This window comes from Schistocerca gregaria, chromosome 5 (assembly GCF_023897955.1).
Source record: "Schistocerca gregaria isolate iqSchGreg1 chromosome 5, iqSchGreg1.2, whole genome shotgun sequence".
Taxonomy (NCBI): domain Eukaryota; kingdom Metazoa; phylum Arthropoda; class Insecta; order Orthoptera; family Acrididae; genus Schistocerca; species Schistocerca gregaria.
Window position 1 is genome coordinate 568795159 of NC_064924.1, and position 26020 is coordinate 568821178.

The following is a 26020-nucleotide window of genomic DNA, read 5'->3' on the forward strand; positions in this document are numbered from 1 at the left end:
TTTTGGTATGGCTAATTTTTGCCAGTAGCCACTGTAAGAAGGTATTTCAATAAACTGAAAGACTGTGACTGCCCATTCTTCCTGTTTAGGTAGACAACTACTTTGTAGCAGTGGGGATGAATGGTAATTCATTGCAAGGTGCTGGAGGGATTGGGAAAGCAGTGGCTGAGTGGATCATTGAAGGTGAACCAACAACAGAACTGCTTCCATTCAGTGTCCAGCGTTTTATAGATTTACATAACAATAGACAGTATTTACAAGAAAGAGCAAGAGAAATTGTTGGAAGGTAGGTGTGGATCACGTCTGTTTTGAGTGGTAAATATTTTTGTAATGTTTTACCTTATCTAAGAAACTTTGCTTGGATAAAGTTCATCCATACTTCTGGTGTTATAAAGCTAACTGTTTGGCTTGTGTTACACAGTGTAGGAGAGATAGCTTATGACAGAAAAGTTACATAGCCAAAAATGTACTTTTCTGCATATGTATTGATAGAATTATGTCTGTCAGACAGTGATCTATACATGTAAAGTATTGCTAGAAGTAATTTAAACTAGTTGCACTTATGTCTTCAGCTGTACACATCCATGTTTCTCCCATATTGTCATCAGCTACATATCTTCCATTACATCACCATCTTAGTCATTTCTTACCTCTTGGGACCCACTGAAGAACTTGTGCATCATCTTCCATTTGTTCCCCTTGGTACACATCCCAGCCACCCATGTGTTGTTTTCACTGCAGTCACAGTCGCATGATACACTATAGTTTGCTCCCTGAGCCATAAGTTTCTTCTCGTGGCTGTCTCCAGTGCATGCTGAACTCCTTCAGTTATTGAATGGTTTTCACATTAAAAGTCCATGTCTCTTTGCCATGAGTCATAACTGGTAACACACACTGATTTTAAACTGTCAGTTTCATAATAACAAATGCTTTATTTTGAAATTTCTGTTTCGGTACCAAAGGCACTTGATGTCAATATCACTCATTCTCTTATGCCTTTCCTGTCCATGCAGTTGTTATCTTCAACCCATTAACTGGTCCGTAGCTAATTTATATTCAGAAAGGCTGCATATTATGTGTGGAATGGCGTGATAATTGGTTGTTGAGGATGCAGGTTTCTCTTGCTTTGTCTGTCACACAAATAAGATTGATACCCATCAAGTATTAACACAACAGTATCATCAGCAGATGGTTTCAAAAATATCACAGAAGTTTCAAACCACATGGTAAAAATATGAGTATAATTCCAGCTATTAGGTTGGTAAGCTGAAGTTATCCTTAAATGAGATAGCATGTCCTAGTATGTGCTTTGTTGCTTACTAGGATACCTCTTTTACTGCATATTACAAATAAGCCATGTTACACAAGAAACCTAGAAAGAATTTGTAATAGCAAATGAAAGATTACTTTATGGAGATTATAATCATATGAATATTGGTGTAACAGCTACTCAACTTAAGATATTAAAACCCTACAAGTACATAAACACACAAAACTTAAAATTCAAAATTTTTAAAATCAAGCATTCTTGACAACATCCACTTCCGTAATAATCTTATTGGCACTTCTCTGTATCTCAGGTGGTGTGAGAACTAAGTTCTGATATTTTTCAACAGAACTGAGCAATGACTTTAGTCAGAATCTTGCTGTCTCACATTAGTTAACTCTCCCACAAGAGTTCACCTACACCTGAGTTATAGGCAGGATTTCCCATTCACATTCAACGGTCAGGTGCTATTCCAGTACCGAAAGCCTCGGCAATAGTGATGATCTAAGAAGGGGAAAAATAAGCTGAGAATGTGAATCGAAGTTTGTGTTAGAAAGGACATTGTAAATTAAAAACAGTGTCATATCGGAACATAACTAGTCATTTTGTCAAGTTAAATTCTAATTGCAGTAAGTCAAAGTACAGTCCATTCTGTTTTCTGGCATATGTAGTTTCATATTTGCAGACTACTGAAATTATTGAGTTCTGTTTTCAGTGAAAATAAGGGAGAAACAAACTATAATTTCCATTAAAAAACCATATTCTATGCCTGTCCTGTCAGTTGGAAGATCATGCAGTTTTGTACCTGCTTATCTCTTTCGGATCATCATACACATCCAACTGCATTTTAATAAATATTTCTGTTATAATTTAAGCATCTTATTCAAACCAATTACACTGAATACTTTACCTTATTTTTCCCAGCATATTTGTAATTTAACTTTGAGACCCACCTTTATGAGCTCATCATTAAACATTTATTTCCCATCACTCCATTTCATCTTAATGATTTTTTTCCACTACATTGCTTTCTCATTCTGTCTGCTAGTTGTGCAAATAGTTTTATGCATACAAGCAAAACTTTTTCTTTGACAACTTAATTAGGATGTGATTGTATTCTAAACTGGGAGTGAATTCTAGTGTTCTCAAATAAGTTAAGCCTGGTCATTACATTTTGAGAAAAAAGGAAGTATATCATTACCAGTCTCGTTCATCCCAGTGACCTGAATAATTACTTCATTAGTTACCCTCTCCTACATTTGAAATACATGCTTCGTAATAGATACAATTTTGATAGATGTCTGCTTGCTCTAAAATTACTTACTCCATAAAATAATGTACTCTCACTTGTGTAGAACGAATGCACTTAAAATAACTTGAATGAATTTTGTTTGAAATTTTATGACTTTTGGGATACAGTTTTTGTTAGCTAGTATTACAATAGTTCCCTTAAGGACTTGAAATAATATGCACCAGTGCTGCACCCATTAAGACAAGAGAAACTACCACAGAAAGACCATTGACACATGTTACAACAGAGGGAAAAAAAAAATTGTCATATGGTGGAACCGCACTCACATTCAACGAGTGACAACCAGGCACTCTGACGATATGCTGCTTGCACAGCAACACTAAAAGTTTTGGACTGCACTTAGCCTTGTTGGTCAAATCACTACATATTATATGATCACTGTCAACATCCTATGACTCTGTGTATTATGTTTAATTGGTAATACTTTTCAATGTTGTGTATAGCATGTATTACTGGTGTGACAGTATGTTATCACTTTAACCCAGAATGGGCGTTAATGGGGCAAAAGTATTGCAACAGTTTGTGACTTGGCTATACATGCCGAGAATGCCCAATGTGGGTCTTAGCCATTTTCAGTGTGAACAGCTTTGTTTCGTCAACTGTACCTAGTCTAGTTCATGATGGGAGGGACCCTCCATGGTTTACAATCTCTGTGAAGATCCTTCTAAAGAAACAGTGATTACTGCATAATAGGTGTAAGGACTGGCATTGGGCTATAGATAGAAATGTGCTAAATGAAATACGTTTGACTGTCAAACCTTCTATGACTACCATAGACAATTGAAAGATCTCTCAAAACACAAATCAAAAGCATAGTGTCTGAACTCTGTGTTTCTTTTTTTTTATGGTATTGCATATTAGTCTCAATGATGTTCAGAAACAACTGAGATCACAAAAAGTAAACAAGGATCCTATGTCTGAGGAAATTACTGTCAGATTTTAAAAAGAATTTGTAGCTGAATTAGCTCCTGTTTTAAACAAATTTATCATACATCCATCATACCGAAAATTTGATCCAGTGGCTGAGAGAAACCATTGGTCCCACTCATATGCAAGAAGAGCAGCAGAAGTGACCCATAAAACTGCTGTTCATCTCTTATAGAATCCTAGAACATATACTTAGCTGAAACATAATGTGTTATGTCAAACAGAGTTACTTCCATATGAAACAGAAAGGACTTCAAAAACAGCAGCCACGCAAAATGCAACTCATAATTTTCTCATATGACATCCTGAATGCCAAGGATCAAAGCAATCAGTAGGGGACTGAAAAATTTGCACATTTGTGGTAAGTGGAATTATAGATGCAAATTCTGCTTCAAAATGCAAATATGCAAATTTACAAAAGAAATGCTATTTCATAGTGAACTGTATACAGGTGACCTATGTTACCAGGGATGGTTTGGAGTTGCTTGATTTTGTGCAAAAAAATTTCAAAAAGGCTACCAGAATGCATTTGCAAAATAAATAGCACACCCATGCATGAATGCAACAATGTTTCTGTGTGCTCATAAGCTATGCTCTGGTCACATGTCAAACAGTGGGTGGTTGCAAGGTCTGTAGAAAAGTAGGATGGTCGCATAGCCAAGATAGATTCCAGGTATGGCAATGTATGGCTCAACTACGGGACTTAACATCTTAGAACAGAGAAACGCATATATTTGTCTGCTAGCTAAAGTTGATATTATACAAAACTGTGGATACTTTAACATTGCAGTTTTAGGTTTGGGGTATTTCAAACTGTGGTCGTATAAGATACTGGTAAAGGTCAGGCATGAACTAGCTCATTTACAGTGTAGTCAGCCTCAGCTAGTAATTGCGTGATAGCCTTTATTAAGAGCTCTGTGTACTCCACTATATTATGAGTTGTTCATAGCTCATTATTTCCTTTTCTTAATTTGAAATGTATGAAGAGACTAATCCTGGTCCATCACAGGATTCTAGTGGGACTCTCACAACACCAGAAGGGATTGGCAATCCATGTGTCAGTTATGCTTTCTAAGAGAACACAGATGTAGCCTGGTTGACATTGTGAAAGGGAGGCAGGACTTATTTGCCCCCACTGCTCTTCACTTGTGAGGCATTCATAGTTCTTTCTTGTTTACATTCGCAGCCACCTGCTATGTTATAATGTCCGCTCTATACCAGTCACACTGAGAGTCTTCATGTAAAGCACAAATAGAGCTATTTTTTATTCTATTACGACTATAAGTACCTTTTTGATTCTGTCTGTAGTGTTGTCAACTACAGGTCACATGGCCCATGGAAGGGCTCAGAATTATGCTAATCAGGGCTAATATGCTAAAAATTTGAAATCAGTGTTTTGCATATATTTTAATTATTGAACTGGATGTGAAAACACAGATAATGTTGAGAAACATCTTAAATCTGAGAAGCACTCTGTTTAGCAGTGATAAAATGCTGCTGCTTCTCAAAGAAACAATCATTTGCTGAAAACTTAAGTAGACCCAAAAGAAGACAACAAGCTAAAACTACTTCAGAAAAAAAGTTAAGTATTTGCAGAAGCAAATATTCCACTAAGAAAGACCTTGTAAACAATAAAAAAAAATAAGCCTTCTCTTTTATTACTATTTTATCTCCCGTAACTTTTTTGTAGCAATTTCAGCTTCAGATGCACAGCAGGGCAAACTTTTAAAATTATGTTTATTTGTATAATGACCAGCAGGCCTCTCATTCATCGGACCAGGATTTCACACGTACAGTACTTTTTTTACGTCATAGTTATTAAGACACAACAATTTTAATATGACAAATAGTATTAAAATTATCTGAGTGTCTGAAATGACAGTCTGAGTAAATAATATGAACTATGGACTGATTAAGTGAATACGGGCATTACTTATAATACTACAGCTGCTGCCATTAATAGTGATAATAGTAGTAATAGTAATAATAATAACAATAATAAAAATAATAATAATAACATACAACATAAACTAATAGAACAACACATTCCCACATACAAGTATGCACCACAAAATGTACTAGAGAATGATGAATACAAATTATACTGGAACAGAACCATTATAACATATAAAACAACACCACTTAACAAACCTGACATCATACTCACCAATAAAAAAAAGAAATTAACACAACTAATCAAAATATCCATACCCAATACAACAAATATTCAGAAGAAAACAGGAGAAAAAATTGAAAAATATATCCAACTGGCTGAGGAATTCAAGGACATATGGAATCAGGATAAAGTTGACATTATACCAATTACACTATCAACTACAGGAGTCATACCACACAATATCTGCCATTAATACAGATACATCCAAACGTATATATACAACTACAAAAATCTCTATTTATTGATACATGTTCAATTACCCGAAAGTTCCTAAATGCAATGTAACATATACCATACAGTTAAAAGGAAGTCACGCTTGATCAAGGTCAGCATCACTTTCCATTTTTAACCAGACATAACGTCTGAGAAAGGGAAGAAATAATAATAATAATAATAATAATAATAATAATAATAATAATAATAATGGCAAGAATAGCAATAATGATACTGTCAGATATAAAAATAGTTTGTAAATGTACAAAATAGATGTTTTCTGATCTAGCAAGTTCTGGGGACAGGAAATTTAAGGAGACTGCATCAGCTAAGAATATTGTGAACTGAGAGAGATCAGGTTGGAATGGGGGAAGTACAAGGGCAACAGGTGCATACAGGAACAGTGGTAGTCCTTGTTATTGCTATACTAGATACATTATTCAGTTCTCTTCCTTAAAGTGGGAGGTTATTCCAGAGTCCTGTTCCTACTACTGCAAAAACTTCGAGGAAGTGGCTAAAAGATGGAGTGGGACAGAAACGATTTTACTCTGATGGGAGTAGGCATTTCTGCCATGTTGTTCAGACAAGAGCATTAAGGCCAAGGAGGGATACGAGGGACAGTGTCCATTGATGAGACAGTAGAGAAGACAGAGGATATAGAAATCTGTGCACTTGTCTGCACGTAGCAAGTTTTGCTGTGTATACGATCGTGAAATGTGGTCAAAGGGTTGAACATCACAGGCATTCATAACCAGTTCTAGGCACCATGAGGTTTGCCAAGAAAGGCCTTGCAGGATAATATCACTGTAATCAATAATTGGAGGTATAAGCATTTTTACAAGTTTCTTTTTCAGGTCAAGATGGAAGAGCTTTTTATATTTTTGTAGAGCATGGAGAGATGCTGATGCCTTCTTGCATATCACAGTTATGTACTCATTCCATATTATATTTTCATCTGTTATTACTTCTGGATGTTAGAGAAGTTGATATGTGAGCCGTTTAGGGTTAAAGATTGTAGGGATTCCCAATATTTCTGGCTAATGGTCCTAGAACAACCAACGAGTACTGCATAGGTTTTGGATGGGTTAAGCTTTAATGCTATATTCTGCACCAATTGTGATAGTGCACACATGTTGATACTGGGATTCTTGTTTGTTGGCTTCAGGTTTATTGGTTTTGCACTTAGATACAACTGGAGATCATCAGTGTACATGTGGTATTTACAGTAGTATAAAAATTATCACACACCATTTACATACAATGAAAAGAGTATAGGACCTAATACCTGAGGGATGCCTGATACAACCTGCTTCCAGAGTAACTTTATAGTTCCAGACATGGTGCACTGCTGGTGAGACATCAGGTATGAGTGAAACAATTGCACTACACTTGGCAAGAAATTTAGGCTGCTAAATTTGGCAAGTAAAATGTCAAAACCAACAGTGTCAAACACTTTGTTGAAGTCTTAAGAAGCACCCAATAATTGCCTCTTATGTAGTCATGGCAAGGTTCAGGTTATCTGTTACCTGTGTTAAAGCAGATGTTATACTGTGACCTTTATAGAAGCCTGATTGTTATTTGTCTAATAGGTTGTTTGTAGGTAGGTAATGTGCCAGGTGGTCAAGGACTACATATTTTAAGGTCTTTGACAGTGCAGGAAGAATGCAAACAGGTTGATACTCAAAGGGTGCTGTGGCAACATCCTTTTTGGGTAATGCTTGATATAGTCCTTGTTTCCAGGCCTCAGAGAAAGCACTTGTGTTTGAGGAGTGATTGAAAATATCTATTATAGTGGGCTTAATCATTTGGACTGTGATGTGCAGTAGATGCTGATCTGATACACATGATGACTTTTTTGACGCTATGTACAAGTAATATGCTTTAGTTAGAATTTTTTGCATCTGCACTTGTTTACTCCCACTGAGTAACCATTGAGTCTCTGTTTTGTTTGTGGTTCAGGTGTAGTTGTAGGTAATGTGGACTACCATTTCAGATCTTTGGCAGGTACTATGGGATCGGCTGTAGCTTTTACTTTGCTATACCAAGACCACATAGGTTTATCCATAGGACAACTGGTCTGTTTCTGTTGTCAGTTAATGCATGGATATGCCTGAGTTTTGCACTTCTCACAGCTTGACTGACTCTGTTCCACTATTGCTGCTAAGTGATACGATTTTCAGGCCTGGGACATAGTCTGTATGCCCAATTTTGAGTGTTTCTGAGTTTCATGAGATGTTTTAGCTCTTCAATTAATGTCCGCAGCACCTGGTTTAGCGGCTAGTGCTGTTGCCTCTAGAACATGGGGACCGGGTTTGATTCCCAGCTGGGTTGGGACTTTTCTCCACCCAGGGACTGGGTGTTTGTGTTGTCCTCATCATTTCATCATCATTTACGGAAGTGGTGAGACTGGACATCAAAAAGATTGGGAATTTGTATGGGCACTGGTAGCCACTCAGCTGAATGCCCCGTAAACCAGATATCATCTTCAGTTCCTCAAGGCGCAGAGTTCCTTCTTACTTTTCTGCTCTCTGGGGAGCATATTTGTCATAAAATTGAGTAATATTGATAGTAAATCCATGAAGGTTTTTGTTTATATCCAAAAATGGAACAGAAGATGTCCCCCAAACTATTTCCTGCACCTCAGTTGCAAGTGCAGAGAAATTAACACATTTAAAGTCCCAGTATGTTGTAAGTTATGACTTCTTTCTGAGAAATTCTAAAAAGTAGGTCATGAAAATTATATCATGGGCAGACATGTAGACTGGCAATGGCAAGGAAAGTGTTTCCGAAGAAGAGAAATTTGTTAACATTGAGTACAGATTTAAGTGTCAGGAAGTTTTTTCTGAAAGTATTTGTATGGAGTGTAGCCATGTATGGAAGTGAAACATGGACGATAAATAGTTTGGACAAGAAGAGAATAGAAGCTTTCAAAATGTGGTGCTACAGAAGAATGCTGAAGATTAGATGGGTAGATCTCAGTATGTACTGGGAGATGAAGCAGCTTGCACAGGATAGAGCAGCCTGGAGAGGTGCATCAAACCAGTCTCAGGACTGAAGACCACAACAACAACGGTGTCAGTATGGTACTGGAGCAAAGGTTGTTTGAAAGTTTAGAAACACCAAATACACCAGATTAATCTTTGTTCATGGTGCAAATGATATTTTTTGTGAATAGTTTTACTTGGGCACCATTTGATCAATGTTTGCAGAATCCAACCTGATTTCCTTAATAATAATAATAATAACAAAATTGATCCCTGTGCTTTACCTAGGAACGTAGATATCTGAGCCAGGTCCAGACCTTCTGCTTTTTCTTTACAGGGTGTGACCTGTGTTTTTTTCCAGTAACAGAGAACAGTTCTCTACTGAAAGGATGTACGATAAATTTAGATATTTATTTTTTATTTACATTTTCTTTGCCTGGAGCCATCAGAATTATAGCTTTTGAAATTATCTCGAAATTTTTGTATGAAATTTACTATAATTTCACTAAGTCTTGTGACCATGTTGAGTTTTAGAAATTACAGCTGTTTTTCAATGCAGCATGTACTTACTGCTGGGTCAGTTGTCTTTGTGGCGGTACAGCAATTTCATGCTGACTTCTTTTTTTTAATTTGCTTTGTGAATGAACATTTCAACTTTCATTTTGCGGGTATTTATTTTTGTCCTTGTCTGGCCAACATGTGCATGGACACTAGTGTATGTAATACTGATGGCCTTAACATGTGATCAAAATTATGTAAGTGAGATAGAGTGTCATCAAACAGGCTGACTTGGAGCAGGAGATGCACCACAGGACATTTTAATTTCCACTGTCTATACTTTTACAAATAAACTCATAAAACTTTGTAAGCATGAACAGGAATGATTCAGGATTCACACTCTTAGCAGTGGAAGCTCAAAAACATAACCAAATAATTTTTTTTTATATGTAAAATTTCATCGTTTTTTTCATTTACCATTGGCTGTATTTGTTGCTATAGGTACACTTTTCTTCATAAGTAAGAGAGATTCTTCGATGAATTTTCCACAGCATACAAACCATACTTACAAATGTATGAAACCCAAGAATTTATTTATTTTATGAAAAAATGAATGAGCTTGTACATTTTAAACTTCATGTTTAGAAAAAACTCAAATTTTGTAGTTAATTATGTCAACTTTTACTGCAGTTTTTAATAGATTTGGAAAATTTTAATGGTCATGCCGACAAAGTTTTATGAATTTATTTGTAATAAATGCATGCAAGTCTAAGGAACAGGCACTGTGGCGACTACACCCATTATGAAATACATGAACTTTGCATCATAATTCAGAAAAACACAGGCACTGCAATATCGTATTTATCTGCTGACACCAGGCAAACAACTTTCCAGTAAAATGCCTCCCCTATAAAGGAACATACATAATGGTTGTACAAGTACAGGTTGTGGACACATGGTTGACAGCATATGGAAGTTTGAGTCTAACTGTAAGTCTTGCTCAAATAGGTAAATGGTAAGGTAACCACTCACGATAAGTGGGAAATCTGGTTTGGAGGCCCAGTATGGCACAAATTTTAATTGTTGTCTTTCCATTATGCAGCTGATGGTAGTCCATATTCAAAATTATGAATACATTTCATGTAGAATTACTTACGTTTTTTAAATAGAGTTTTAGCATAATGTAAAAGTGAAAACCAGGAACTTGGATTACTAAATTTTGCCTTTTCAGCTGCATTAAAAAAAAAATGCCATGCTGAGTGGCCGCACAGTTTGAGTCACCATGTCACGGATTGCACGGCCCCTCCCGCCGGAGGTTTGAGTTCTCCCTCCGGCATGCATGTGTGTGTGTTCTTAGCGTGAGTTATTTTAAGTAGTGTGTACGTCTAGGAACTGATGACCTCAGCAGTTTGGTCCCTTAGTAATTCACTCACACACACACACACACACACATACACATTCAAACTTTTTAAAAAAATTATTTGTGGTGACTAGTTTCAGACTACATTTTCCTTGGACATTGTAGTCTGAAACTAGTCTCCACACATAAAATTTTTTGAATGCAACTGTGACAGAAACCAGAAAAAATTAAATTAACTTAGGTTTCGGTTGGAATCACATGATGGTATTTTGCTATTGAATCAAAGGCTTCACATATTTGAGTTGGTTTCTGTTAACAGCTGCCTATCAATGGTGTTACTTTCTGCATTGCATTTATCATGTAGCAAGCACAGTATCTTAAGAATTTTCTTGATATTGCTTGTATACCAATAGAAACCACAAGGAACCTATTTTTCTAGATTGTGGTTAACTATTTGCATTTCGTCTCCATATTTAATACACAAGTTACATTATTCTAGCTTTAGCCTAATATCACATGCATCAAAATATCTATGAATATAATTGTGAGGAGAAATGAAGACTAGGTGATGGATATACAGAGTGAAGATCAGTTTGGATTCAGGAGGGGATTAGGAACAAGAGAAGTGATTCTGGCACAATAGCTTCTTATTGAAAAGCAAATACAGAGAAATAAACCAACTAATCTCGCCTTTGTAGAAATGGCATTTGATAAATGTTATTTGATGAGAGGTATTCAAAGTGTTGAAGAAAGCAAATTTAAAATACAAAAATATGCAGGTGACACACAACTTCTATAAGAAAGAAGAGTCTGTGATTAGGAATTTTCATCAAGGACAACAAGCAAAAATTAGAAAAGCTCTGAGACAAGGATGTGTTCTTTCTTCTCTTACATTCACTGCTTTTGTCCAGGAAGCTGTAGACCAAATTTGTGAAACTACTGAAGTGGGAATCAAAATTAACGAGCAGAAGATAGACATGCTACATTACACAGATGATATAGCTACAATCACAGAGATGAAAGGAAATCTAGAGAAGGTCCTCAGTACAATGGAAAGGATGTTCTGCAGTCAGTATGGTATGAGAATAAGCATATAATAGAATAAAGTATGGTATGCAATGTTGAAGAAGAGTATCAACCTTTAAGAATAAGAATTGGAAGAGAAGAGTTAGAAATTATAGAGGAATTTATGTCTTTAGGGAGCAGGATCACAGAGAATGGTTGAAGCCAGAAGGAACTTCCAAGCAGAATACAGCAGGATAAAATTGCATTTAATCTGAGAAAGAACTAACTCACCAGCAAGAACATCAGTCTGGAAATAAGGAAATGGGTTATTAAAGCATTTGTTTGGGTTGTGGTCCTTTACATGTGTGAAACTTGGACAATAGGGAAAAAAGAGAGAAGACAGCTAGAAGCCCTGGAAATTTGGTGCTACAGGTGGATGAAGATGATCAGCTGGAGAGACCAATGAAGAGGTGCTAAGAAGAGTACAGGAAACTGGATCTCCATAGAGATGCTTCCAAATAAGAAGAGGAAAACTCATAGTACACATTTTGTGACACAATTACATTCATTGGAGCTATTGAGGGAAAGAATCACCAGGGACAATGAAGGATATCATACATGCAGCATATTTTGAATGATTTGTGATACACTACATACATGGAAATGAAGAGGAAGGCAGACAGAAGACTGCTGCAAACTAACATCAGTGTTGAACACTTAAGAGACAGAGCTCTATTCAATCTGCTTCTTACTTATCACATAGAACATACACTATTTGCTGCTGATTTTTTATTCCATTTGTGTCTTGGAGGCCATTTTTCTTTACTATTGCATTATGATCACTGATAACAGTGTTCATGCGAATGTAGGTGAAAGTTATTTATTTCACCCACACAAAAAGATCTGATTGTCCAATAATTGCAACTGAATGTTTGCTTTTGACAAAATCACAGTATCCATAATGCCTCAATGCCAGTACTATGTAGAGTTGACTATGCTACAGTGCTCTAAATGAATAATAGGCAAAGGTTGTTGTTGGCCCTAAGTTCCGCAAATTTGATATTGAGGACTTATTTCCAATATACTGAACGTCTCAGGAGAAATAGTCAATATTCAGAAATATGACAGGAATGATCATCTGAAGCAAAAGAGTCCACTAAACATGGGCACTTCCTCATCTTCAATAATGTGAAGATAAAATCTGTTCTATCGCAAGTTCTTTGCTTTCCCTATTTTGGGAGGAGGTAGTTTGGATGAAAACAAGGAAAAAATTGACTAGTAAATTTGGTCTCTAGAATGTATACCTTAAGAGCTATGAGCACTTGCTCAGTGGAAGGGATGTGTTTCGCTGTAGAGACAATGACCAAGTGCTCATAGTTCTTAAGGTATGTGCTTTAGGGGCCCTGTTTACTGGACACTTTTTTCTTGTTTTGGTCCATACTACCACCTCTCGGGATATGGAAAGCAAAGAGCGTGTAGCAGTAGCAGAGGATATTTGTTACAAAATAGTGAAAGTGAGAAAGTGCTCATAGTTTGTAAGGTATGCATTGCAGAGCCCATGTTTACTAGACTTTTTTGCTCCAGATGGTTGTTACAGTCATATCGCTGAATATTGACCATTACTCGTGGGACACCCTGTATGTTATCTTGTTTAATAGATGAAAACTTGACTGTGCAGTGGTTTGTCCTTGTTTTGGTATATGAGTCATAAACTGGATGTTGCAGGCACTACAGTATTCTTTACCCTCATCAGTCAGAGTACAAATACGCAAGAAAACTGCGCTGTTCACCATTGTACAGTGAACTAGAAAGCAGAGGTGCTGTATTTGGAACACGCATGGGTTATGAAAGACCTCTTTACTTTGATTCAACATACAAGCGTAAGTAGCATAAATAGTAATAAGATATCTATCAGGATAAATTTTTGTAACTCTCCTTGTGCTAATTTTGGATATATATGTTACTGATGTCCTTGTTTATATCTTGTAATTTATTGTGGTGTTTGTTACCTTTCTCAGGTGGTGATCCTTTACCCGAAATGCCTCGAGGAAGCTTCTACAAACCAAAGTTCTTTGACTTTATGCGTGAAGAATATTTGGCATGCAGAGAAGGAGTTGGCATAATTGACATGTCGTCATTCTCTAAGATAGAAATAAAGGTGAACTTCAGTGCTTTATCTCCTATACTTAGAGTATTTATTACGGTCTTTTTACAAACACACACACATACACGCACGCACGCACGTACGTACGCACACCTGTAAGATCATCCTGACTGACTATATTGTGCTGACTGATTACACTGTAGCTGCCGTGCAGCTTGACTGGGGTGAGGTGTTATTCAGAGGGCAAAGGGGAAGAAGGTGGGGAGCGGGAGGAAGATTTGCAGGACTGTCGCTGACAGCTGGGAGTGAGAGGCAGCAGGCGCATGGAATAAGAATGTGGTGTCGGTGAGCTCTTTTTATAAAATTTCTTATTGCATAAGATGATTAATTTTTCAGGATTAGGGAGGGAACATTCATCTTTCATTGCTGTATGCATAATGATCAGCATTAAATAGGTCTTCATTTTCTTATACATAGTGCATCACAAATCATTCAAAATATGCTACATGTATGATATCCTTCATTTGTAGAAATGTTTTAATCTCTTGCCTGCTTTGGAACCATTCAAATTATGTTTCATGGACTGCTGAAGTCTGAGAAATGTTGTCTCCCAGTGGTACTTCCTGATGCTTTCATTCCAGTTCTGTCTCTAACTGCTCATCTAGAAACCTTCTGTGTTGATGACCAAAATATTTCATGCACTTGACATGCCATATATACATTTTGCTTAATGTACCACTGCTACACTTTTCCATAAACACCACTAGAATAAACCTAATAGCATTTTGTATTGTAATAATAATAATAATAATAATAATAATAATAATAATAATAGTAGTAGTTTAAAAAGGAAGATTCACTTGAGAAAACTATAAAATTACAAAGAAACGGAATGGCTGGCCAGACTTTTGGGAGATGAAATTCCAGTACTGCCAATAGGCACATTTACAGGTGAAACAAACAGGTTGAGGAAATCTTCCTGAACAGGGTTGCACTTCTGTCACATTGAAACATTCTCTTCAGTTGTTGTTGGTTCCGCCCTTGCAGGACAGGATGTTTTTCTGGCCACAACGATGTCAGAGATTTGTCGTTTTACTGGATTCCTGATATTCATCTTGGCCAGTGCAAAACTTTTAAATGTCATTGATTGCAAAACAGCATACATGCAAATTCCAGTGACAGACAAAGACGCACTAAAAGCTGCAATAATCATGCCACACGATCTCTCTGAGTTCGTCTACATGTCATATGGCCTAAAATATACAGCACAGACATTGCAAAGATTTATTGATAGTGTACTGTTCAATTTGCCTTTTTGTTACACCTATTCAGATGACGTCATAATCTTTTCACAAAATCAGCAAAATCACAACGATCACCTGCATATTGTCCTTGATAAGCTCACCTTTCACCGGTTGTGATAAATGATGACAAGGGCCAACTTCGGCAATTCCTTTGTGGCTGGGGTGCAATCTGCTGCTGAGAAAACTGATCAGATACACCTCCTCCCGCCTCCCACCAACGATCAAGAGCTGCATAGGTTTGTGGGAATCATAAATTTCTACAGGTACCAATTGCCACGTGCCACTGAGAATTTGCTACCACTTACCCCAGCATTGAGCAGCAAGAATACATCTGGTAAAGGACACCTCAACTGAACAACGCAGATTCCAGTTGCCTGCAACAAAATAAAATAACACTTGCTTACGCCATGACCCCCACCCATTCATCGTCCGATGCACATCTAATTATCTTGTCTGATGCTAGTGATCCCATGATCGGAGCTGCTTTACAGCAAGAGATCAATGGAATCACTCAACCACTTAGGTTTTTCTCATGCAAACTTACTGACACCCAGAAAAAATGGTCCACATTTGACCACAAACTATTAGCTATACAGGGTGAGTCACCTAACGTTACCGCTGGATATATTTCGTAAACCACATCAAATACTGACGAACCGATTCCACAGAGCGAACGTGAGGAGAGGGGCTAGTGTAATAGGTTAATACAAACCATAAAAAAATGCACGGAAGTATGTTTTTTTAATACAAAACTACTTTTTTTTTTTAATGGAACCCCGTTAGTTTTGTGCAGGAATGTGCAGGTGCACCATCATGCTGATACCACATATATCGACACGTTTCCAGTGGGATATTCCGCAATTAACACTAGGCTGACTCTCGACAGGATGTTCGACGGGCGTTTCATAGGACGTGGAGGACGCATAAATTGGCCAGCCCATTCTCCTGATCTTACACCTCTGGACTTCTTTCTATGGGGTACGTTAAAGGAGAATGTGCACCGTGATGTGCCTACAACCCCAGAGGATATGAAACAACGTATTGTGGCAGCCTGTGACGACATTACACCAGATGTACTGCGGCGTGTACGACATTCATTACGCCAGAGATTGCAATTGTGTGCAGCAAATGATGGCCACCGCATTGAACATCTATTGTGTCGGGACACACTCTATTCCACTCCATAATTGAAAATGGAAACAAAGTGTGTATGTGTACCTCACGCCTCATGGTAATGTACATGTGCGTCAGTGAAAAAGACCAATAAAAAGGTGTTAGCATGCAGACGTAATGTGCTGTTCCAGTCTCTTCTTTACCTAAGGTCCATCACCGTTCCCTTTGGATCCCTACATAATTCAGTGCTCTCCGATACACATGATCAAACAGCGGGAGGAGTGGTACTCAAGCGTCAACTTTAGTTTACAGTACCTCTGGATGTAATTAACATTTTACAATGGAACAAACGGCACTGATTACGTATTTGTTTATATGTTCAGATGTGCTAACAAAACTAACAGGGTTCTATTTAAAAAAAAAAAAAACGTAGTTTTGTCTTAAAAAACATACTTCTGTGCATTTTTTTATGGTTTGTATTAACCAATTACACTAGCCCCTCTCCTCATGTTCAGTCTGTGGAATCGGTTCGTCAGTATTTGATGTGGTTTATGGAATATATCCAGTGGCAATGTTAGGTGACTCACCCTGTATATGAAGCAGTTCATCACATTCAGGATGAAGCTGAGGGGAGACCACTTACCAGATATAGAGGCTACCACCCATTGGCAGATGCATACCACAACCTGTCAGCGGATTCTGCAGCCAGCAGATTCTGCCACCTGGATTTCATAGAACAATTCACTATTGACATGTGATATGTTATATGTGCCAATAATACTGAGGTGGACTATCTTTCCTTTATTGCAGCTACCTCCACCCTGTTGGATGTTGATAGAATTACGGATGCACAAGCAGGAGATGCCAGATACCATACTCCAACTGCAACAACGCATGCTACCCAGCATGACCAAATAAGTTTTGTGTGACATTTCAAATGGACTGGTCTGACCATTAATTCCAGTCACACGACAACTTTTGACCTTCTCCACAACCTTGCACATCTGAGCAGGTGCCCTACCATACACCTCATACTCTGGTCTAACATTAAAAAGTATTGTGCCATGTGGACCAGGACTTGCATTCCATGCCAGCAAGAAAACAGTGGGTGCACACAGTCCTCCTTTGGAAGATTTCTGATTCCAAAGGGGCAGTTCCAGCACGCCCACATTGACATCGTAAGACCACTCCCCGAATCGCATGGCTACAGTTGCAGTCTATCAAAGATAGATCGCGTGACATGATGGGTGGAGGCCATGCCCATTTCTGACATATCAGCAGAGATATTAGCAAAAACTTTTGTCTACAGCTCGATTGCCAGATTTGGCCGCCTGTGCTCCTTAATGTTGGACCACAGTCAGCAGTTTGAATCCCAACTGTTCAATGACTCGTGTCACCTATGTGAATTTAAATGGTCCTAGACACATCGCTCACCAAAATACTATATGGTGACCAACTCATTCTACCCGGTGACTTCAAAGTGTATGAAACGATCCTCACAGACCAAGACTTACCATACTTAGTTGCACGCATGCACACACATATACATCCGATGTGAATCTTCAAGTTTTCGCGGCGCAAAGACTACTCCATTAAGTTTCGGGAATGCAGCCGCATGAATTCAGCTTCTTCTAATATTTCGGCTGTATACCTTTCAGCCATCTTCAGAGAGTGCCGTACGACTGACGCTCCAGCGCTCGCTCCATCCTTTTAAACTCGCGAACCGCGCCACTGCGCATGCGGCCACAGATAAACAAGGCGCCAATGAAGTTAATCGGCATCAAAGACGTACAACATATGCAAGAGTTACGTCTGTGGCTGCGCATTCGATCCATGCTGGGAGGTCGATGTATTACTGGGAGCTGAACTGTAGCGACGTCTTTGTAAGTTCCATATTGAAAGTGCCGGATTCCATGATTTATCTAATGTGAAACCGCTGTCTCTATTAATTAAATTGTTCGTCAAGCGGATTTCAATGGCCTCTTTTACTACGGAGTCCCAGAAAGATGAAACAGAAGTCAGAATTTCGACATTTTCATATACCATAGAGTGACCAGAATCAATACAATGCTCTGCCACAGCCGATTTACTGGGTTGTAAAAGCCGAGTGTACCTGCGATGTTCCGTACACCTCTCTTGGACTGTACGATTCGTTTGTCCGATATATGAAAGGCCACATTCACATGGTATCTTGTAAACTCCAGGCTTGCGGAGTAGTAAGTCATCTTTAACGGAACCCAGGAGTGCAGCCGTCTTCGCCGGTGGACGAAAAATCACTTTTACTTTATGTTTAGTGAGGATCCTTCCTATTTTGGAAGAAAGGCTTCCCACATACGGCAGGAAAGCCATGGATTTAAATGTTTCCTCGTCATCTTCTGCATTCCTTACGGACACCTTAGGTTTTATTTGTAGTGCCTTACGTATCTGTTGTGGAGAATACCCGTTGTCCTCAAAAACTCTCTTCAGATGTAAAAGTTCGCCTTTTAAACTACTTTCATCAGAAATGACGTGTGCTCGGTGTACCAAAGTTCTTAGAACACTACTCGTCTGCGAAGGATGGTGACAGCTATTTGCATGTAAATATAAGTCCGTATGGGTCGGTTTCCGATATACTGCATGACCCAAAGTGCCATCTTCTTTGCGCCGTACCAAGACATCCAAAAATGGAAGACATCCCTCCTTTTCCACTTCCATTGTAAAATGAATTTGTCCATGGATGGAGTTCAGATGGTTTAGGAAGTCCTGCAATTTGTCCTCGCCATGGGGCCACACTACGAAGGTGTCATCAACGTACCTCCAAAAAACTGTAGGCTTCAAAATAGCAGACTCCAGGGCCTTCTCCTCAAAGTCCTCCATAAATAAATTGGCCACCAAGGGTGACAAAGGACTACCCATGGCAACACCGTCAGTCTGTTCAAAAAAATCGTTATTAAATAAAAAGTATGTGGAGGTCATCACATGGTGAAACAAAGCTAAAATCTCCTTATCAAAACTTTTTCCAATGAGATCTAAAGATTCAGAGAGAGGTACCTTAGTAAATAGCGACACTACATCAAAGCTGACTAATAGATCAGAGGTGTTCAGTTTCAAAGATTTTAATTTGCCAATGAAATCTGCAGAGTTCCTTATATGATGATCACATTTTCCCACAAGCGGCCTCAATAGTGACGCCAGGTGCTTGGCACAATCATAGTTGGGAGAACCAATATTGCTCACGATAGGAAGTAGAGGAACGTCTTTCTTATGGATCTTTGGAAGTCCATAAAGCCTTGGAGGCACTGCACCGCTTGGTTTCAGTCTTCGTATGACCTCCGGTGGAAATGGGGAGGCATTCAAAAGCGACGCCGTCTTCCTCACCACCTTGTTGGTGGGGTCCTTACTGATCTTCCGGTACATACTATCATTCAGTAAGCTGTATATCTTATCATGATAGTCGTCACGTGACATTAAAACAGTGGCATTACCTTTATCAGCAGGAAGAACCAACGTTTCGGTATCTTGGCGGAGCTTACGTAGTGCAGTCCTCTCTGCCACAGATATATTGCTTCTTTGTGGGCGAGCCTTCATAACAGCTCGACAAGTTCCGCGTCTTATTTCATCTGCAGAATCCGTAGAGAGTGGTCGGACAGCTTCTTCAACGGCACTGATGAATGCAGGTATAGGCAAAACCTTTGGCGTGGGTGCAAAATTCAGTCCTTTGCTTAAGACCATCATCGTAGCATCGTCCAAATCTCTACCCGTTATATTAATGACGGAGCGTCGAATGATACTTTGTTGCTGTGGAGATGGCTCAAGTCGGCTGAACTTTGCAGTCTGTCTTGATGTCGCTACCTCACGAACCCAGTCTGATTTGGCCCATGTTGTACCATCTATCCAGTTCCAAGAGTTGCTGGGTAACTCCACAGACATCTTCAGGTGCAGACGATAAAGTTCTTGAGAAACAAGATCCAGCTTCCTTCGTGTAAATCGGATCCTCTCCTTAACGATAGCAGAACCAGCTTTAATTAAAATCTTATTCATGGAAGTCGATTTTATAAAATGTACTAACCTGGCAAACTTCGGAATTATGCCATGGTCACGGTACCTCAGTAAAAAACTTAAAGAGCTCAATAGTCTCGCTCTCAAATGTCGTAGCTTGTCCAATCGTCGAACACACAAAACCATCTCCTCCCCGAAGAGGAGCGTCAGTCGTACGGCACTCTCTGAAGATGGCTGAAAGGTATACAGCCGAAATATTAGAAGAAGCAGAATTCATGTGGCTGCATTCCCGAATCTTAATGGACCACATATACATCCATATGCCACCATCTTATCATCACATAACAACAAATTTTTATTTGTACAAACCTGGCCATGTGTTTTCATGTGATGCTATGTACAGACACAGTGAATACTGCCCTATCACCACCATTTACAGAACCTACATCAAATGTTCAAAAGTGATACAAACACTTTTGACATCGGAATTGCTGGGAAAGAAGCAACAGTGTCAGTGAATGAGCTTAAATTGGCATGGACTTTAGCAGACCTGTCACAACAGACAATTCCTGCCCAATAGCCTCCTATGCACCCTTTAGTCAATTTCCAAGCACATGTGAATTTCCATGATTTTCTGCCTCATGACATATCCGTTATGTGAAGCAATACTGACCTCTTGATTACTGCTGCCTACATGGATAGGAGGTTGGGTGCAAGCACTGTCACACACAGTTTCATACACACCACTCCTGTTCCACTGGACATTGACACGGCAGGACTCACCTCCCATTTTCTCAGCAGATAATACACTCACCATCACCACCTTGGCTTACGCTGCCACCTGCCCCGCAACGCCTCCTGTGGAAGCAACAATGCTAGGCAACACTGCCAACATGCCTCCCAACAATTGAATATGTTACTGAGACTACTTCCTTATCTGCTAATGCTGCCAGCAGCAACCCGTTAGTCGCATGCTGCCGTCGCGCTTGGGGGTGCTCTGCACCTTCCTCCCTCTTCCCCCTTCCCCCTCCCCCCTCCCCTTCTGCCCCCCCACCCCCATCCCCCCACCACCACCCCTGCCCCCACCCCACCATCACTCTCACCAAAGCACCTTGCTGACTACAGTGTGTCATCCATCATGTATGTCATCACATCACTTAAGACAGACAATGCCCTACCACAGCTTCTCCTCATGTGCTCTGCACTAAAGGATGAAGAGGGTCTCTGTAGCAGCATAACATCTCTGACTCTGTAAATGAGGGATGCTGCCCCATAAGGCAGTGGGAGTTAGCATGCTCTGTATGCTTGTAATGCTTACATGTGTATCTGTGCTTACTGATAAATAGTGTGGAAAATCTGCTGTGTCAATATTCTGTTATTAGATCACCCAAAGCCTATTTCCCACAATTTCCTTTGCCATCCACTTGCTCTGCACAAATGTTCATGGCTCTTAATTGTTTGGTCATGTCTGGTACCTTATGGAACTTACAAAAAAAATAAAAAAAATAAAAAATAAAAAAAAAACAAATAAATTAAATTTGAGGAGTATTTGTATGAAAATACCAACATTGTTTCTGTAACACATTAATCGACTGAAAGAAGTCTGTATGGAGGTTCTATCCACAATGGACTCCAAGAGAACCATAAAACACGTCACAGAAGAACAATGACATTAGACTACATACAAATCATGTGTTAATACACAGTGAATCACCAAAGAAACTGGTATAGGCATGTGTATTCAAATACACAGACATGTAAACAGGCAGAATATGGTGCAATGGTCAGCAATGCCTATATAAGACAACATGCATCTGGCACAGTTGTTAGATCGGTTACTGCTGCTAGGACAGGAGGTTATCAAGATGTAAGTGAATTTGAACACGGTGTTATAGCTGGCGCATGGGTGATGGAACACAGCTTCACCAATGATGAAGTGGGGATTTTCCTGTATGACCATTTCATGAGGGTGGGAGGAGGTGTATCTGATCAGTTTTCTTAGCAGCAGGATGCAGCCCAGCCACATTGATGTGGTGTACGACAAAGGTCATAAGGAACTGTCGAAGTTGGCCCTTGTCATCATTTATCACAACCTGTGAAAGGTGAGCTTATCAAGGACAATATGCAGGTGATTGTTGCAATTTTGCTGATTTTGTGAAAAGATTATGACATCATCTGAACAGGTGTAACAAAAAGGCAAATTGGACAGTACACTATCAATAAATTTTTGCAATGTCTGTGCTGCATATTTTAGTCCATATGACATGTAGACGAACTCAGAGAGATCGTGAGGCATGATTATTGCAGCTTTTAGTGAGTCTTTGTCTGCCATTGGAATTTGCAGGTATGCTGTTCTGCAATCATTGACATTGAAAAGTTTTGCTCTGTCCAAGATGTGGGAAAAATCGTGCAAGTTCGAATGGGTTACTTGTCGACTGTATGTACATTGAGGTGGTGGTAGTCACTGCATAGGTGATTTCCTGACTATGCTGCTTTAACCATTTAAGTTTGTGGGGACCTAGATGACGGGGCGGCAATGTACAAGGGGACCTGGTGTAGTTGTAATGTGGTGGACTGTACCTTCCCACATGACACAGATTGTATGTGGTCTAATAGGGGAGCATGGAGTGAATCCAGGAAGCAGGGTGCAACATGATTCGCCATCACTGTTACTGTCACATGGCATTTTTTCAGGAGTGCACTTGAGTGGGGGTTGTAATCCTTTATTAGCCTGAGAAGTAGCCATATTAGTGGCACGATGGTGGTAATCCATATCGAGATGATGGAGGTCATTGAGATGCTATTGAGCTGCATGTAGTGATGGGTGCTGTCCATGGTTGTTTATTGGTGAGGCATGTGACCTTGTTGTCATGATGTAATGATGAGTACTCTACATCTACCTCTACATGGATACTCTTCAAATCACATTTAAGTGCCTGGCAGAGGGTTCATCGAACCACCTTCACAATTCTCTATTATTCCAATCTTGTATAGCGCACGGAAAGAATGAATACCCGTATCTTTCCGTACAAGCTCTGATTTCCCTTATTTTGTCATGGTGATCATCTCGCCCTATGTAGGTCAGTGTCAACAAAATATTTTCGCATTCAGAGGAGAAAGTTGGTGATTGGAATTTCCTGAGAAGATTCCGTTGCAACGAAAAAGATCTTTCTTTTAATGTTTTCCAGCCCAAATCCTGTATCATTTCTGTGACACTCTCTCCCATATTTCATGATAATACAAAACATGCTGCCTTTCTTTGAACTTTTTCAGTGTACTCTGTCAATCCTACCTGGTAAGGATCCCACACAGCACAGCAGTATTCTAAAAGAGGACGGACAAGCGTAGTGTAGGCAGTCTCCTTAGTCCTTAGTAGGTCTGTTACAGTTTCTAAGTGTCCTGCCAATAAAACACAGCCTTTTCTTAGCCTTCCCCTCAACATTTTCTATGTGTTCTTTCCAATTTAAGTTGTTCGTAAGTGTAATACGTAGGTATTTAGTTGAATTTACAGCTTTTAGATTAGACTGATTTATCGTGTAACCGAATTTTAATGAATTCCTTTTAGCACTCATGTGGATGACCTCACACTTTTTGTTATTTAGGGTCAACTGCCACTTCTCGCACCATTCTGATATTTTTTCTAAATCATTTGCAGTTTTTTTTTTATCTTCTGATGACCTTATTAGTCGATAAACAACAGCGTCATCTGCAAACAACCGAAGACGGCAGCTCAGATTGTCTCCCAAATCGTTTATATAGATAAGGAACAGCAAAGGGCCTATAACGCTACCTTGGGGAATGCCTGAAATCACTTCTGTTTTACTCTATGACTTTACAGTAATTACTATGAACTGTGACCTCTTTGACAGGAAATCGCAAATCCAGTCACATAACTGAGATGATATTCCATAAGCACTCAATTTTACTACGAGCCGCTTGTGTGGTACAGTGTCAAAAGCCTTCCGGAATTCCAGGAATATGGAATCGATCTGGAATCCCTTGTCAATAGTACTCAGCACTTCATGTGAATAAAGAGCTAGTTGTGTTTCACAGGAACGATGTTTTCTAAATCCATGTTGACTGTGTGTCAGTAGACTGTTTTCTTCGAGGTAATTCATAATGTTCGAACACAATATATGTTCTAAAATCCTGCTGCGTCTGTTTAAGTTTGACATGAATGTTTTGTTGTTTTTGCAAAAGTGTTCTAACCTGTTTTGTGTACCAAGGAGGATCAGCTCCGTCGTCTGTTAGTTTATTTGGTATAAACCTCTCAATTGCTGCCAATACTATTTCTTTAAATTCAAACCACACCTGGTCTACACTTATATTATTAATTTGGAATGAGTGGAGATTGTATCTCAGGAAGGCGTCAAGTGAATATGTATCTGCTTTTTTTGAATAAGTATATTTTTTCCCTTTTTTCCGAGGATTTGGGGATTACAATATTCAATCTCGCTATGACAACCCGGTGTTCACTGATCCCTATATCAGTTTTGATGCTGCTTATTAACTCAGCTGCCTTTAAGCATAGCTGGTTGCAAACTGCTTCACTTTGTAGCTTCAGGTTGAGTGGTGCATCCAGCGGTGGCAGCGTGACCAAGGGCATTGCAGTGTTGACAGGTAGTGTATCACTGACCACACCACGGATCAACTGCTGGCTGTCCCGTTGTATGAGGAGGATGTGATTTAAATCCAGCAGTAGTTGGTAGTGCCAGAAAAAAGATGGTTCCCAGGACTGGTCCCACTATACCTGCCACTAAGAATGTCCAAGGTACTTGCTTAACTATGCCGAGGTGATGTGTGCAGTTCCCGCAACTGCGATCACAGTGTCATTGGTCACGTGCAGTTACAGTGGCAACAGTAACAGTATAGCAAATGCATGAGCAGGCGGTAGAATGCTCGCATCAGTGCTGGTATCAACAAGGAAATATGTATGCAGGTGCTTGTCATGGACTAATAGTTGGGGAACATCAGTCCATTGAATCGCTAAGTCGGTGCGGTGTTGTTGTGGTGTGCAGAGGTTTCATTGCAGGCATACTGTGTGGTGACTGCAGCGTAGCAACTGTTGGTTTTTGATTAGAATGCAGTGTTGTGATAATCCCTGCATTGTGTCAGTGAGTTGAAGTTGATGATGAGTGACACAGTATGCCTATGTCAGGTAGCTTCAGGGTGGTCTGCAGCATTGTGCATCCTGCTCAAATCTGGTGTGAATCCAGCAATAGTGTTGTTATGGGTGTGGAAGCAGGCAGTGCACTTGGTTGGCGTGACTGTTCTTTATGCACAGAGACTGGGTCATTGCTAGCTGTCAATAATCTTAGCCACCACAGTAGGTGACTGCTGTCCGTCAAAGCTGTGAAGGGTGGTCAGGGTGGTAGGGACGGGAGTATGGCCCAGTTCAGTCAGTCCGACTGTTGTCAGGCAGTTTGTGGCTGCGTGGAATGTCAGTACAGCTCGAGCTGGATCGTGCAAAATTGGTTTCATTGCAGGCATACTGTGTGGTGACTGCAGCGTAGCAACTTTTGGTTTTTGATTAGAACGCAGTGTTGTGATAATCCCTGCATTGTGTCAGTGAGTTGAAGTTTAAACTCCAGCAGTGCCTTCTCATCCTCTAGCATCATAGTTTGGATGTTCTCTGGCAGTTTTAGGTGCCAAAGTGTCCATAGTGTGTGATCAGGCAGGAGTGCTAGATCAATTACAACTCACATGCTGTGCCAGAGCAAAGACGCCATGCTGTTGCCCAAAGTAGTCTTGTTGATGATGAGATATAGCTGCTGCTCAG

General features: G+C 39.5%; 1 protein-coding gene across 5 annotated transcripts in view; it reads left to right on the top strand.

Annotated features, from left to right (window-relative positions):
* The window catches only part of LOC126272648 (pyruvate dehydrogenase phosphatase regulatory subunit, mitochondrial-like), a 181014-nt gene that overhangs the window by 80058 nt on the left and 74936 nt on the right, over nt 1-26020 (top strand). For all 5 annotated transcript variants that reach the window (XR_007549249.1, XM_049975641.1, XM_049975644.1 and 2 more), the window contains exons 9-11: nt 90-286; nt 13468-13622; nt 13761-13900. Coding sequence is in view for 4 of the 5 variants with exons in the window: in XM_049975641.1 (XP_049831598.1) it covers nt 90-286; nt 13468-13622; nt 13761-13900 (492 nt within the window). In the remaining variant the exon portion in view is untranslated. The remainder of the gene's footprint in view (nt 1-89; nt 287-13467; nt 13623-13760; nt 13901-26020) is intronic.